Source organism: Drosophila innubila, chromosome X, assembly GCF_004354385.1.
Source record: "Drosophila innubila isolate TH190305 chromosome X, UK_Dinn_1.0, whole genome shotgun sequence".
Classification (NCBI taxonomy): Eukaryota; Metazoa; Arthropoda; class Insecta; order Diptera; family Drosophilidae; genus Drosophila; species Drosophila innubila.
The window spans coordinates 6,048,116-6,065,431 of NC_047626.1; the positions used below are offsets into that span (position 1 = coordinate 6,048,116).

Genomic DNA, 17,316 nt, shown 5'->3' on the forward strand with positions numbered 1-17,316 from the left:
AAAAAAATAAACTATTTTTTATGGCTTTTCACAAGGTCATGAAAGATTCAACTATGTCTAAGATTTACAAAAGGCACATTTAATTAAAAAAAAACTAGCTTAAACTTGATTTAATAAAAAATTGTTTATACAGTTTTACACTCAATTTTTTTATTAATGGGATAAATTTCACTTTACATATATATATATATTTTTTGAAGAAAATAAACTATTTTTTATAGCTCTTCACAAGGTCATGCAAGATTAAACTATGCCTAAAATTCACATAACAATTCACATTGATTTAAGAAAAAGTTGCTTATACAGTTTTACGCTCAATTCTCTTAAAAATGGGATAAATTTAAGTTTACAAATATATATATATATATATAGGAAAGAGAGTAAGCATTCAGAGAATCTGTAGAAGAGCGCATTTTACTAGATCGCAGCAGTTTAATAACCCGATTAAGATAACCTACTTTCCTGATAAACACTTGTCTCTGATAACCCAAAAGCAAGCAAACAATTAGGTTTGCAAAAAACAAAAAAAAAACCAAAAACAATAGAATGAAATGGAATAGACGGGAATGAGTGTTAGTAGCTGGAGTAAAGTGTGTTGGGCATCATATAAAAGCAGGTGGATCTGCCGAATGGAGAACATATCATCATTTTGGATCACCATGAAGTGGCATATTGTATTCAGTCTACTCTTTATCTTGGCCCTCGTTGCCCCATTGGTCTGGACAGCGGCTGTGGAACCTCTGGATGCCGTCGAGGTGGCCGAGGAGGTCCAGGAATCTGAGTCGGGATCGCTTGAGCTGGTCGAACCCAAGGGAGTGATCTCTCTCGATTATATCGATGTTAACGATCACACACGTCCACCACCACCTTGGTGGTGGTAAGCAACCATTGCACCACTAACAACCCACTGAATACAATTAAATATTGCTTTTTTTTTTTTGTTATTTATTTAAATATTCAATTGTTAATTAATTACTTAATAACCTCTACAAATAAACTAATCACATAATTCACATGCTCACATTTTTTTTTTTTTGAGTTCTCTGTCTCAACTTAAGCCTCAATTAAACAAATCTCAGCTTATGATATCGTTATGTGTTATCATCTAACAAAGTTGTAAGCTTCTGGAAATTCTTTGAAATTTTTTTTTATAAATGACTGGAGATTAATGAGTGTAAAGACAACCAAAACAAAGTTTGGAAAATATAACTACGCAAGTTTTATACTCTTTTCATTTATTTTATAAAAAAATATTATTTCAGCATGAACCATTAAAAAAATAAATCATTATCGTATGTAAGCTTTTTAAAAGGTTTTATTTTGATACAATTGATTTTATAGTTTTAAAAAACTTTAGCAATTAAGTACACGGGATGTTCCAGAGGAAACCTCTGAAAATTCTTTAAAATTTTTTTTATAAATGACTGGAGATTAATTAGTGCAAAGACAACCAAAACTAAGTTTGGAAAATACAACTACGCAAGTTTTATACTCTTTTAATTTAACTGATTAAATTATTATTTCAGATTGAATCATTAAAAAAATACATTTTTTTTTATGTAAGGTTTTTAAATGCTTTTATTTTGTTACAATTGATTTTATAGTTTTAAAACACTTTAGAAATTAAGTGCAAGGGGTGTTCCGGATGTGTAACCCAACCTGATTTTTAGTATGTGGAATGAACAACTTTTACATACCTTTTATGCTTAAAACACGTAGCTTTTATATTAATCTTGCAATTTAAATAATATTTATTGCAGACACATACAGGTTATATAATGTATATTTATATACTAAAAGAAAAAACGAATAGTTAAATTAAATAAAAGCGTTTATTTTTCATACTTATTTAAAGATTTTCGCATTTTACACTTGGAGCCGATTGGCACATTATTGTTAGACAATAAATAGAAAAATCTTTATTTTAAATATCGTGGCTTGCATAAGTCGCTGCCTGGCACAAAAAAAAAAAAAACATTATCAGTTCAAAAAATTAATATTTTATTAATTTTTATCAAAGCTGCAAACCGGTACATAAAATTTATGGTTTTCTAATATTACGCAATTAATTGAGAGTTCGGATTAAAATAAGTCATATTTAAATCTTCAAATAAATTTAATTTATCATTAAAATTTGATTTCTTTAAAAAAAAAATTTAATTAGTAAAAAAAAAATAAAAATATTTATTGTTGTATAAAACTGAACCAAGGCTCGAACCCAAACCTTGGGTTCAGGGGGTATATATACCAATTCGCGAACCGAACCGATGTCTTACTCTATGGTTCGAACCGCCGAACCGAACCTTTAACAAAATTTTGAAGGTTTGCAGCCTTGATTTTTATAGTGCCTAAACTTTATATCTGCTTGATTTAAATTTAACGCAAAATCATTGAGCAAAATAGTTAAAACAAAGGGTAAATATACAAATCTTAGAGCATTTTTCTATCAGTAAAAATGAGAAAAACTGTGAATGTCTTTGGAATGACTTTGGCTCGTGTCTGAAAGATTTGCAAATGCTTATCGGATCGGACTACCGTTCAATTAAGAGTGTGTGTGTGTGTGTGTGTGAGATTGTCAAGTGTATACACTGAGCGAATGATTTACTAGCAGTTAATTGAGTTGTTGTGCTTAGCTATTTAGAGATATATGGACTCGGTTAATGATGATGATGGTGGTAACTTATTATTGTTGTTGTTGCTGGTGCAAATTGAGGCAGCGGATAAATGCAATTTCTATTTCAATTTCAATTTCAATTGCAGCTTGAGTTTGAGTTTGAATTTCCATCGGCGACAAGTTTGCGCTGACACAAGAGATTGCCACAAAATGATGGCTATAACTGTCTGAGGCAATTGCTGCTGTTGGCCAAAAGTTGTTAGCCAAATCACTTTTTTTGTTTACTCGAATGCACAAGACGTTCATTAGCATTTGAATCGCATCAGGAAATCTGGAAGCCAACAATGTTGCCAATGTGGCAGACTTGGAATAGCCAAATAACAACAAAACTAACGAACAAACAAATAAATCAATGCTAAAAATAAAATGATAAAAAAACTAAGCTAAAGACACAACAAATAAATACACACACACACACACACACACACACACAACACATACCATACATGCCACATGCATGTCACGGCCAATGACATTGAACTTGCATCGAGATTTCAACTGGCAGCCAAAGACAAATGAAGAATGCAGAGAGAGAGAGAGAGCCAGCTGCATAGGAGGGAGAAGGGGGGGTAAAAGAAAAGGCTGTGCAACAGGTTCGGGTTCCAGTTTAGAGCAAATGGTTGCGGAAAATGTGTATGCCGCCATTTACAGTTATAAGCAGATAATTAGCCGCAACAAAACCAAAATAAACATCTATCAACAAACCGAAACCGAAACCGAAACTGAAGCCAAAACTTATACCAAAACCGAATGACCGTTCAGCCCTCGTTAAACATGAATTAAATGCCTTTTTATTATACTCTATACGAGTGCATTTTATAGGGTATTAAGTTAAATTGTACATTAACTACTATTTTAACCACAAATGATTCAATTTATTATGTGCAAATTTATTGTAATTCACTCAAACAATCGATTTTTATTTTAAATATAAACACACAGTTAGTCAAGTCATTTTTAAATACTTAAAAAATTCCTATTTGCTTAAAAAAAAAACTATTTATGACTTTAAACGTTTTTTTTAAATTTAAACTTTTGAGATACTAATTTCTTATTATAGTTACATGAGTCAAATAAAAATAATTATATTATATGCATTAGCTATTTTTAAAGTTCAAAAAGCAACATGTTTACTTTTAATTTTTGTCAAAACAATTATTTGACTAACTGTACATTTCGATGTTTTCAGCACTCTTTGTGGAAAATGCGAGTCTTTTATTAATTAGGATAATATATATATATTTCTTTTGTTTTTTAATTAATGTGAGGATATTTTTACTTATATTATTTTATATATAAAAAAAATATGTATATTTAAATAAAAAAAATATGTAAAATATGTATATTTAAAAAATTTGTATATTTTTTTATTCTTTAATTAATGTGAGTATATTTTTACTTATATTATTTTATATGTAAAAAAAATATGTATATTTAAATAAAAAAATATGTAAAATATGTATATTTGAAAAATTTGTATATTTTTTTTATTCTTTAATTAATGTGAGTCTATTTTTACTTAGACGACAACATTACTAAAGCATATACAAAAAAAGGAAGCGTTTTTAAACTGAATTCCAACATGAAATGAATATTGGTTGCTTGATCTTTTCAATTTAAGCTATTGATTATTAATAATGAAGTTATAAATAAAGTAAAGAAATTAAAAATTTGTTTTTATACAAAAAATATAATTTCAAAAAATTGTACCTTAGTGGCTTATAAGTTTTGGTCATTACTATATACATATTATTTTCATAAGACTAGCACAAGAAAAATCAGTTTAAACTGGAATATACGTAAGAAAAATAATTTTTTCTTACACATAAATTCGAAAAGAAACAATAAAACATTTTAAATTATTTTCTAGTGCATTAAAACTTCGCAAAGCCGCAAAAAAGGACTTTCTTTTTTGTGTACAGTTTGGAAAATGCAAATGAAGTGTAAAAACGGAAGACAGGAGAAGATTGGAGAAGCATGAGGCAGAAAGATTTGTAGAAACTGAAGACTTTAGGCAATCGCATTTGGTCAATTGATGAAGTTGCTTTTCGTTCAGCTTATAAAACAAAATGAAACGACAAAACTTGTTTCAATTATTGGGAAAATTGTTTTTACCAACCGAATGTGACTTTTTGTTGTTGTTGTTGTTTGTGTAATATGAAGTAGACGCACAGTTAGACGATGCGTAGCAGCGAGGGGAGGCCAACAAGTTGTGTGCTGTGTGTTGTTTGTTGTGTGTGGACAGGCGTTGAAGCACGAATCATAAATTATACATAAATGCACCAAAATGATGCTTAAAATTAATACTATCTCACTTGAGGATCGTCTGGCGGCAAATTGCCACTCTTCCTCTCTGTCTTAACACTGTTAGCCACAAATACACTAAAAAAAAAGAACGACTTCTAAAATCAAGAACATTCATTTTAAAAATTTTGTTTTAAAAAAAAAGCATTTTAAGTCTATATTAATTATATTAAGAATATTCAACAAATAAATCTAATTTCATAATACGAGAATAAAAATCTTAAATTATTATTATTATTACTATTTCATTTAAAACAAATAGTAGACTCGTGGCGCTCTGGTTAGAGACGCCGCCTAAGCTGTGAAAGCAGCTGGTGGCGGTTCGAATCCCAGTCGAAACAAGGTAAAACAACATTTTTAAAAATAGAATATAAAATGTTTATAAATCAAAATAAAAAACAACACTAGAAAATTCTTAATTTTAATAATATTTTTTATTTTTTGAGTTGAATTTAAAGAACATTGGTTCTCATAACTCTAGTATTTTCTTACCTTAAGAATTTTATGATCTCGACACATTTTACAACATTTATAGAGACAGAATATAAAATGTTTATAAATCAAAATAAAAAAACAACACTAGAAAATTCTAAATTTAATAATAATTTTTATTTTTTGAGTTGAATTTAAGAACATTGATTCTTATAACTCTTGTATTTTCCTAGTTAAAGAATTTTATGTTCTCGACGCATTTTATAGACCACAATTTATAGTTTTGAGACCAACATCTGGATTTAAGATCGTTTTTTTTTATCAGTGTACGCACTTGCTGAACCACACTCGTTAGCCAACCACAACTGACCCACCATCATCCATTGCTGCTCTTTATTATTATTGTATGTTAGGTGGCAACTTATTCAACAATGTTGCACCGTTGATTTCATGCTGCTTAACTTGTTGTTGTTGTGGTTGTTGTTGTGGTTGTTGTTATAGCTACTGACCGGCTGTCAATACACAGGTAATTAATTATGTGTGGTGTGTGTGGTGCGTTGAGTTACGAGACAAGAAATGAGCTTGAAAAAAATGCGTAAAAAAACCAAAGCAAATGTAATTTGATCGTAAAAATAAAAATTAATTAAATAAATGCACATTGAAAATGCGAAGCATGTTCTAACATTACAACATAAAAAAGGTAATTCCACATTTCAATCATAAATTAAGTATTTCTTCCATCTCCAACAGCTCGAGCTGAGAAAAAACAACTGGAATCTCAGTTGGATTAATCCTGCCGGCGGAACCTTTGAAGTCCAAATTGATCTGTACATAATCTGAGAAATGATCCAAAAAAAGTGGGTATTTATTTGTCTAATCAGTGGAGAGAGAAGCTGGGAGGGAAGGAGAGCCTAAGCTCGCCATATATATATATAACTCTTTGTTATTACCGACGGATAAGAAATCAAAGCGCAAACCAAAAGAATGCAGATCAAATTTTAATTTATTTCAAATTTTAAAAAATTCCTTTTTATAAACGTCGATTGGTACTTAAATTTTTTTTTTAATTTAATATAGAAATACTCCAATTGAGATTGATCACATCTAAAATTTGTCCATTATTAGTTTTTTATATTTAACAGATTACAAATTGAACAATTTTATTTTGTCATTAAAGACCACTTTTATTAGAATAGAAATACGAATCTGTCTTTTCTATAATAATTTCCACATAATTATACTATTTTAAGTTACAATATATCCAAAAATCCACAAATGTGTGACAATCTTAAAGTCTTAGTTCTAAACTTTCGTTTTTCTCAAAATATCGAGATACTAGTTCTTTACGATGAAAAACAATTCTTATCTTGTGGATAAAATCTGAACATATCGATATTCAAAGCTTGGTGTTTTACATTTTTAAGCTATAGTTTTTTCTGAGGGTTATTTCAATATCTATACTATAGACTTTACACTAGTTACTGCTAATTTAATATTGTTGTGTATATTTATTAATTATGTCGGGACGGCGCGAACGCCATTCCCGGCTTACAAAAATTCCGCGCACGAGCATTAGGAATAATCGCAGAGGTCAACTGGACCGGAAGTGCAATGGTCAAGCCTCACTCCGGAGGAACCGCCCTCATGATCACGGTTAACCTCTGCGCCAGGTAAGTATGCTTTTCTCAGCTCAACGACAGGGTTTCCATAGTCTGACTGCTAGAACTATTTGAGAGTTATAGAAATTATTGTCAATATAAGACGCCTTCAGATAGGCAACAAAATGTTTGACCTTAAAACCTGTAATTTTCAAATTCTTTACTTTTAGTAGAAGTGACGTAAAAAGCAAGAATATATAAATATATATATATATATATATATATATATAAATAAATATATTTCTTGTGCAAAAACTGATGAATTGATCATTTTTTTATCACTTTAAATTAGTAATAATGTGGTATTATCCCCTTAGCTGACATTGTTCATCTTCCTTTAACCCATTACTACATTTTATTACACACTTTGTAAAGGTGAAACATAAAACTATGAAACTTAGTGAAAGCTTCAAATTTATTGCCTACAAATATGATAACGTAATGTAAATTTGAGATGTTGTTGAAATGAAAAAAATGTAATTCATTAATCAATGTAGGATAATGTTGATACATTCGGATTTTTGAATTCCGTCGCTGTTTTTATGAGTTCGGCCTTTTGGCAAATATTTCAGATCTCTGGTCTGTAATTGGATGTTATTTATGAGGCAATTTACATACATTTGTAAAAAGTAGCGACCTAATCGTGAGCCGTGTCAAGTGTGGCAGCTTTATGCTGCCACATGCCACATGCTTCGAGCTCGCATGTGAAACTACAAATATTTATGTGAATATGTGAATATGTGAATATGCGAATATGCGGCCTCAATTGGCATTTTGGCGGCATTTTAATCAGCTTGTTTAATGTTCACGCAGATCACAACACTTTAATGTGGCCAATACCAAGGCTTAAATAGATTGTCCAGCGATGCGTAGACTCTTGATTCAATGCGACTTGGACTTCGACTTCATTTCACCCAAATGACAAACGGAATTGCGCTTCAATGGATATCAATGAATCCATCTTGGCATTATCTTAAGCCACTTTCCACAGTTGATATGCGAATCAGAAGATCGATTTTGGCACAATCTTCAAATCACTTTCTGCACTGCTGACTAATAACACCAACAACACCAATAACACCAACAACACCTGCTCTATTGATAGACAACCCTAAAACATAGCAACCACAGCTCCGGTTCAAGCGTAAACAATCATAAAACATTTGCCCATAAAAGTAATTACAATTTATTTCGTTGCCAATCGCAGAAAATGGTAAATGAACGAGATACACACACACAGCAAGTACTCAACACCGAATACAACATACTCTATCTCCACAACATTTATTATAAATATTTTTGAAAAGTTTCGTGAAATGTTTAACACATATCTTTAATATTCTAAAACTTTCTTATGATTTCCTATAAATTTTTATATACAATTTTAATTTTTGTACAACTTTAAAAGCATAACATACACATTCGAAAAATTTCCAGTGAGTTCTTATACATTTGAAAATGATTTCTGCTTAATTTTTTAAATTTTCACAGCTATAGAAACATATCTGTAATTTTTCAAGCTTTTCTGATATTTCCTTCTAAATTTCGAAATTATTCCTGTTTCCTATCGATGATATTTTAAAACTCTAAAAACCCATTTTTCGAGAATTCCATAATGATTCTTTGTAAATTTCACAATATTTTTTTGCTAAGCTCCGTTATTGCTTTATAGTTCCTAAAACATATTTGAAATATTCTTAAATTTATCAATGATTTCCTTAAGAGTTCTTAATAATAATAATAATAATAATAATATTTTAATACTATAAAAACCCATTTTTCGAGAATTCCATAATGATTTTTTGTAAATTTCGAAATGTTTTCTGTTAAACTTCGTTATTGTTTTATAGATCCTAAAACATATTTGAAACATTATTAAATTTTTCAATAATTTTCTTGGGATTTCTTAAGTATTTCTACATTATTTATTGACATTATTTCAAAACTATTAACATTCCAAGTATTTTAATTTTATATATATGTTTTTTTATACACTAGATGCCTTTGAAAAGATTTCCTATAATTTAATATGTTTTTTAAATTACCCCAAGGAAGCTTTCGGAAGTACACAGCTCAGATACTTTGGCAAGAAAGTTTCGTGACTAAAAAACAGGTTGAAAACGCCTAACAAAATGCATCAAATGAGTTGTAAATATTGCGAAACTCGTTTATGCAAAAGCAAATGAGGTGCATAAATACTGCAAATAAGCAGAAATGATAAAACTAGATATGCAGAAATGTTGCCTGCAATAAATATACATATATTTTGTGCAAATTGAAGGCAGACATATGCAATGAGAATTCAATAACGATCAGAATTAGGGTATATGCAGCTAAGGCGGAAACTACGCGCTATTTGACCCTCGGCAATGAATCATCAAAGACCGACCCAGTAAAACAACAAAACCCAGCAATTTTTTGAGGCCAATTAAAAAAAAAAAAAGCAGCGAAAGGCGTCGGTGAGGGACCGTGAACACTTGGGTCACGGGTGGATTTATTTTTTGCGATCTCTGCGCCGATTTTGCTATTGATTAAAAGGCAAATTCATTAAAACGGAACTGCAATTGCGCGCTAAAGGGAAAGGGGGAGTCAGATCTAAACATGCGTGAAACTCAATCATGGAGCAAAGTCAAAGCTAGCGGTTAAATCAAAAGCCGAGACCCCAAACGAAGTCTAACGATGCCTAGCCGAAGAGGAGGCAGCATGCCGCATGCGCCTTCGGCTGTTGCCACTGCTGCTGACGTCGGCAGCGACGGCGACGGCGACTGCGAAAATAAGTTTATATAAAACGTGGACGCCAAATAATGGCCAACAGTCATAAGTGCGGCAGCCGCTCGAGCTGAGTTTCAACCTATAAACCAAAAAAAAAAGAAAACAAGCCCTTAAAAAAATTATTAAAAATAAAAATAATAATAAATAAATACAAAACAAATTCTAGCAAAAGGATAAAACTTTTGAATTTTTTTTTACTGTTGTACGCTGTGTGTGGCAAGTGTGTGGCAAGTGGCAAAACCAAAAAACAGAATATCTAGCAATATAAAAATTTGTTGATTGCGCATACGCCATGTACGCCCAGGCAATAGTTGCACTTGTGCTGCTGATCAGTTGCTCGCAGGCTGCCTACAAGCTGCAGGAGCGCTACAGCTGGAATCAACTGGACTTTGCCTTTCCCAACGATCGGCTGAAGGAGCAGGCCATTGCCACTGGGGATTATATACCACAGAATGCTCTGCCCGTTGGCATCGAGCACTTTGGCAGTCGCCTCTTTGTCACCATTCCCCGCTGGCGAGATGGTAAGTGAATTGTGCATCCCAAAATTGGTGAATCTACTTCAACTGCAATTCCAACTTTTGGTCATCATTAGCAAGTATTTCAATTGGTAATTGTTCGCACTTTTCGTTTACAAAGTGTGTGACTTTGAGGTGATTAACAAGCAGCATACAAATTGTGTTGGATTTGACTAGCTGATTGACCATGTGATTGACTGACTGACGGCTGCATTGACGCTTCAGATTTGCACATTTCACATGCAATGCGAATCTTTAAGGAAACTTGCTTTTCACTTAATTCTTGGCTAATTTAATGCTCAAGAATGTGCATTATTTTAAAGTGTAAATTATTTGATCAATTTCTAGTCAAGAAGCTATGCATTTTATTCAAGTCTCCTAATTTTTTTTATACTAAATTTTTTTTATTTTTCTACCTACAAATTTTCTTCAACATTTGCATATAATTTTTAGCAAAAAAAATGATTTATCTAAACAATATTTTAAAAACAATATTCAGAAATATTTAACCGATATTTCAATTTTGACGTTCTCATTAATTATTCTGATGTATTTAATAATTGCTTATAGTATTTTCTTTAAGCAAACTTTTTGAATATCATTTTAAACTTTTCCTCCGAGTATAAAAACTTCCTTAAATGTTTTTTAAATACTATACTTTCAAATTTATTGGTTTTGTTTTAAATTTATCATGTAATATCTAGAAGTTTCCGTTACTATAGCTCTTTTACAGATAATTGTATTAGCGCTATGAAAAATTTATTTTTCTTATTTAAATTAAACCGAATACATAAACAAATGCAAACCTACATGAAATGAATGCGTCATTGAGTGGTTCTTCAAATAAACCAATAAATAATACCAAGTGCCAATTGTGAAGGCTTCTTCAAAGCCTTGACTATAGCTTTACCGTTACAAATGTAAATACAGCAATAAAAAAAATACAAATTAAATAAAACAATTAGCTGTATGAGTTGCTTTTAAAGTGAGAGTTGCATTTCGAGTGCAACGAGTGCGAATTATATGAATAAATTGAATGCGTTGTGTGGCCAAAATGGTCAAGAAACTGGCCAATAATTCGAAACATTTATATACAAATTTATAAATTGAAAACTTATTTATAAAAGTGTTCAAATGTTGCGCATGTTCTTTGAAATTAAATCTATCATTCTACATTAAGTATAAAAATCGTATTTATTGAATTCCCGCAGTTAATTTCTTAATAAAAAAAAACTTAATAAATTAATCAAATTTATAAAAGTTTGTATTGGCAATAGATACACATTTTTGTAAAATATCTTTAAAGCAAAAAAAAAAAAATCATAAGTATCTTTTTGGCAAGCAATCGTAGAAAAATGCATTACATTAAAATTAATTATGAAATCAAGCTTAATCTGACATTATCTGAAATCAATCGAGTTACTGAGTAGACTTTCTAGCTTTATCCATTAAAAGCGGAGCCTTGGGTCCATTTGTTAGCTTATCTTAAGAATGGCAACAATGGTCGTAAAATTGGAATGCCAATGTCTGCCAGGCCCAGAAGGTCGTTCAATTAATAAGTAGAGAGTAAAGCCGCAAAGAGCCAAGTCTAAAACGCACGCTTCAATGAACTTTTTGCCGCAGAAAAAGAAGGCGAAAGAGCGAAAGTCACAAGCCACAAAAATAAATAAAAACAAATCAATTAGCTACAAGTAAATCTCATAATTTGTATTACAAATATGCGGTCCAATAGACATTTATTGGGCTTACAATGAGGTTGTCAAGTGGTCACAATATCAATCAATCTCAACCTCACCATTCAAAGACTTGAATTGATTTGAATACTTGAATATTACAATATTATTGTTAATTTCATTATTATGCGACACTTTTGAATAATGCTCAAGTTCTCACATTACTTAGGAATCATATTGTTTGTCGTGTCATTTGCAATTGCAATCGAAATTGAATTACAAATTGATACCTATGAATTATACATTTTATGTGATTTTCGACTTACTATTAATTGGCTAAATGGTCAACTGGCTGCTTTTAACTAATAGCCAGTCAATAATGGAAAATTCATGGCTCGTTTGCAATTTGCAAATGCGTCAAGCAATTTTAATGATTTCGTCTTTTGATTTTCCTTTTTTTGGAAATGTGAGAAACAGGTTCATATCGGAAAAACCGAAAAACATTGCATTGGAAGCCTTTTGACACATGTTTGGCAGCTGCGACAACATCAAGTCAACAGGAAATCTCAATAGACCGCAAGTCTTACAGTCTGACCGTCTGTCCGTCTGAACGTCTGTCCGTCTGACAGCCTGACAGTCATCCATCCCAAACTTAAACTGGACTATTTCAATTTGCCACACTTTCAGTCCAATTGCACTCATTAAATGCATGCTCAGGCAACTGACAAGGATACAGGATGTAGGATGTTGTTTAACCCGACAGCTAAACAACCCTCTGATCATCCAGTTAATAACGAGATTAAGCCATTAACCCAGTTGACAGCTTGACAAGCCATCTAAATACTCCACTTAGTGTGGTGAAATTTGATTCGAATGCGATTGAAATTGTCATGCAAGTTAGGCAACTGTTGGGTAAGCTAATGGATATGCCTAACTGATATCAAATTCGACTTGATTAAAACAAATTTAAATTTATAGCCAGGCATTTAAGCTAGGCAGAATTTGCAAGAAATAGTTGAATACTATTGAACATTTATTTACACAATTTTTTAAGTATTTTTCTGTTTAACTTCAAACACAAAACTCAACTAAAACTAATTTATTTTAATGTATTCATAACCAAGGTGCTAATTGGTAATAGATTTATCTTGTCTTTTAGCTCAGCTTAAATTATTTTTAATTCAATTCAAGACTGCTTAAATTAAGTGGTACAAAATTATTTTATTAGATTTCAATTGAGTTGAATAAGCTGAATATTAATTGATTTTAAAAAATATCCTAGCAATACACTATAAAATTGTTTTTAATTTCTTTAGTATATTTCTGGAATTATTCTAAGAAATTTGGAGAATGTTTGCTAAATATTTTGATTAAACATTTTTTTGAATCTCATTAATTTCGATTTAAATTGAAGTTGAATTAATTCTACCCCTCTGCGTGGAAATTAGTCCAAAGCAAACAATGTTCAATTAGACTTAAATTCACTTTTAAACATTAATTTTTATTTTATACATTAATTGTTTCACAGCTTTTCAACAATTCATACCCACAAGTGGAAATTAGGTGTCTATATCAATTGTACAGCCAGATTTTTATTAGGCAGTGTAAACCAAAAACAAGCCAATTTATATGATGGTAGTTGAGTTAATAATGCCAAAATGCATTCAATGTTTCAGCAAGAACAATAAAATTTGTCAGAGCAATGTGCTTTAATGTGCAATAAATGCTGTAACTGTTTGCTTACCACCGTGTGGCATGTTTACCAAGCTGGACGGGGGCAGAGGAAAAGAGACCACTTATAGAATTGGCCAAGACAAGTGCAACAAAAAGTCGCACGCCCGCCTGCAACGCCAACTGGTTGGACGACGAGACGCGATGCGACGCGTCAACTGGAGCGGAAACCAACGCTACCAAAGCTATTCAAGACTCGCTAAAGACAATGATGATGACGATGACGATGATGATCATGATATGATATATGAATAATGATGATGTTGTTGCTCGTCGAATGCCGCCTAATGACAACGGAAATTGCTTGCACTTGCAGACAACTTGCAACATTCACTTACCATTAAATATTTCGTAGGTTTTTTTTTACCAGGAATCGCAAAAAAGAGTTATTGGGTTTAAAGCAGGCAATCAATCCGATCGGATTAAATCAATTTTGCAAAAAAATTAAAAACGTTTTATACTCATTATGATACACTAAATCAATTTTGGAAAAATTATAAACGTCTTAAACTAATTATGACATTATATGTCAATTAAAAGTTGAAACTTGAGATTTACAATATTCGAAAAACACAACGGGAGACCAATTGCATAAATTTGAATGCCAAACTTTGTTCAATATGACCATTCCAAAAGGTGGAGTCTTTGCATTTAAATCGAAGCCAAAATCCAGTGGGAAAATTTTTATTTTACGAAATCAATTATATTTGAAAGCAGAATGAATTTAGACGCCAAACCAAGATCAAAATGACATTCCGCTTAAAAATCGGTTGAGTTTTTCCAAAGTTATGACAGCTTGAAGTTGGTCCGACTTTGGATCTAACCCCTTTACAAGTCAAAATTTTTGTTCAATTTTCCATGATTTTTTAAAAAAATTTGAAGTGTCTCAGAATCAAGTTTAAAGTGTTGTTTTATACTAATTAAGATATGGGGAGTTGATTAAAAGTGAAAACACGAGATTTAAAATTTTGATTTTTCAAAAATCACAAGGGGGGACCCTTATCATGAAAATCGATATCCAGTTCGAGAGGAAAATTATTTTTTTAACGAATTCAAATAAATTAAAATGCAGAATGAATTATGAGGCCAAACCAAGAACAAAATGGCATTCCGATTGGAAATCGGTTCAGTTTTGATAAAGTTATGAAAGTTTGAAGTTGGTCCAACTTTGGATCTAACCACTTTACAAGTCAAAATTTTTGTTCAATTTGACATGATTTTTTACAAAAATTTGAAGTGTCTCAGAATCAAGTTTAAAGTGTTGTTTTATACTAATTACGATATATGGAGTTGATTAAAAGTGAAAACTCGAGATTTAAAATTTTGATTTTTCAAAAATCACAAGGGGGGACCCTTACCATCGAAATGGATTCTTGGCGATGGTGGTCGAAAAATATTAAATTTTCAAAATGAACAAAATTTGAATGCAGAATGAATTAAGAGGCCAAACCAAGATCAAAATGACATTCCGCTTAAAAATCGGCTTAGTTTTGATAAAGTTATGGAAGTTTTAAGTTGGTCCGACCTTAGACTAAGCAACTTTACAAGTTAAAATTTTGGATTAATATGGCATGATTTTTACAAGAAAATGAAATTTTCCAGAATCAAATTTAAAGTGTTATTTTGTCATAAGAAGTTGATTAATTGTGAAAACTTGAGTTTTACAATTTTAAATTTTCAAAATTCCAAAGGTATAAAAATAATAATAATAATTATAATATTCTGGTTTCGATAATAAAAAATTCCTTTGGTATAAAAATCGAAACCAGAATCGATAGGCAACTTATACATGGTTTTCTGTTGGTTTATATTTCTGGGATAGCCCGTCTGATTTTTTTAAGCTTGATATTTAAATATTTTTTTAATAATATCTATTTTTTAAATTAATTGTGATTTAAATAACGAAATAATTTGTATTTAATAATTGATATTTGTAGGCATTCCGGCGACGTTGACCTACATCAATATGGATCACAGTCTGACGGGCTCGCCTGAGCTCATACCGTATCCGGACTGGCGCAGCAATACGGCCGGAGATTGCGCCAACAGTCTGACGACAGCGTACCGCATTAAGGTGGATGAGTGCGGACGTCTCTGGGTGCTGGACACGGGAACTGTGGGCATTGGCAACACCACCACCAATCCCTGTCCCTATGCCGTTAACGTCTTTGACCTGACCACAAACACGCGTATCCGTCGCTATGAACTGAGAGCTGAGGACACGAATCCGAATACGTTTATTGCCAACATTGCCGTGGACATTGGCAAGAGCTGTGACGATGCCTACGCCTATTTCTCGGACGAGTTGGGCTACGGATTGATTGCCTACTCCTGGGAGCTGAACAAATCGTGGCGCTTCTCCGCACACTCCTATTTCTTTCCGGATCCCTTGAGGGGCGACTACAACATTGCCGGTCTGAACTTCCAGTGGGGTGAGGAGGGCATCTTTGGCATCTCCCTGTCGCCCATACGCTCCGATGGCTATCGCACGCTGTACTTCAGTCCTCTGGCCAGTCATCGTCAGTTTGCGGTCTCCACACGAGTCCTGCGGGATGAGTCACGCACCGAGGACAGTTATCATGAGTTTGTGGCCCTGGATGAGCGGGGTGGGAATGCTCATACCACGGCACGTGTCATGAGCGACGATGGCGTCGAGCTGTTCAATCTGATTGATCAGAATGCGATCGGTTGTTGGCACTCCTCGATGCCGTATACTCCGCAATTCCATGGCATTGTCGATCGCGACGATGTGGGACTCGTCTTTCCCGCCGACGTCAAGATCGATGAGAATAAGAATGTCTGGGTGCTCTCCGATCGCATGCCGGTTTTCCTGCTCGCCGATCTCGACTATAGCGATGTGAACTTCCGCATCTATACGGCTCCTCTCGGCGCCCTCATTGAGAATACCGTTTGTGATCTGAGGAATAATGCCTATGGTCCCTCGAATGCTGTCTCTCTGCCCAAGGCTCAGCCAGCAGCGCCAGCGCCACCGATCTACAAATCATCGTATCGTCCCACTGTGCTGCCCCAGAAACCACAGCTTTCCACCGGCTGGGCGCCCTCCCCCTCGCCCCCTCGCACCTATTTGCCTGCGGCAGCCGTCAATGTCTCCCCGGGACAGAGTATCTCCAGTGTCAGTGTGTCCACATCGACATCGGGTGGCCTGGATGTGCCCAAGGCGTATGTCTTCAATCAGCACAACGGCATCAACTACGAGACGAGCGGACCCCACCTCTTCCCCACCCACCAGCCAGCCCCCCAGCGGGAGGGACTCAAGAGCTATGTGAATGCCCGTCAATCCGGCTGGTGGCATCATCATCATCAGGGCTAAAGTCCCACAAGCGACTCGTTAAGGATACTCTCTCTCGCTCACACACTTTCCCGCACTTGGTCACACTTTTTCTATTGCACACACACACTCACACACGCATAGTGCGATATTAAAGTATTTCTTTTATTTGTTTGATTTTGAGTGCAATTTTATATCTTCTATTTTTCTTCTTTCTAGTTTTTTTTTGTCCATTTTAGTCAAGTAAGAAAAATAAATTAAATCTTTT

At 33.1% G+C, this 17,316-nt stretch overlaps 1 protein-coding gene and 1 non-coding gene across 2 annotated transcripts; one reads left to right on the forward strand and one right to left on the reverse strand.

Annotated features, from left to right (window-relative positions):
- Positions 1-6,929: 6,929 nt before the first annotated feature.
- LOC117794377 lies at positions 6,930-7,088 on the reverse strand. Its single transcript, XR_004618416.1, has one exon. It is a non-coding gene; the product is annotated as a U1 spliceosomal RNA (small nuclear RNA).
- A 3,044-nt stretch (positions 7,089-10,132) lies between these two features.
- LOC117787210 (protein yellow) lies at positions 10,133-17,226 on the forward strand. The gene is made up of 2 exons (XM_034625678.1): positions 10,133-10,361; positions 15,697-17,226. Exons 1-2 carry the CDS (start codon positions 10,133-10,135, stop codon positions 17,088-17,090), a joined length of 1,623 nt encoding a protein of 540 aa, XP_034481569.1. The 3' UTR covers positions 17,091-17,226.
- The last annotated feature ends 90 nt before the right edge of the window (positions 17,227-17,316 follow it).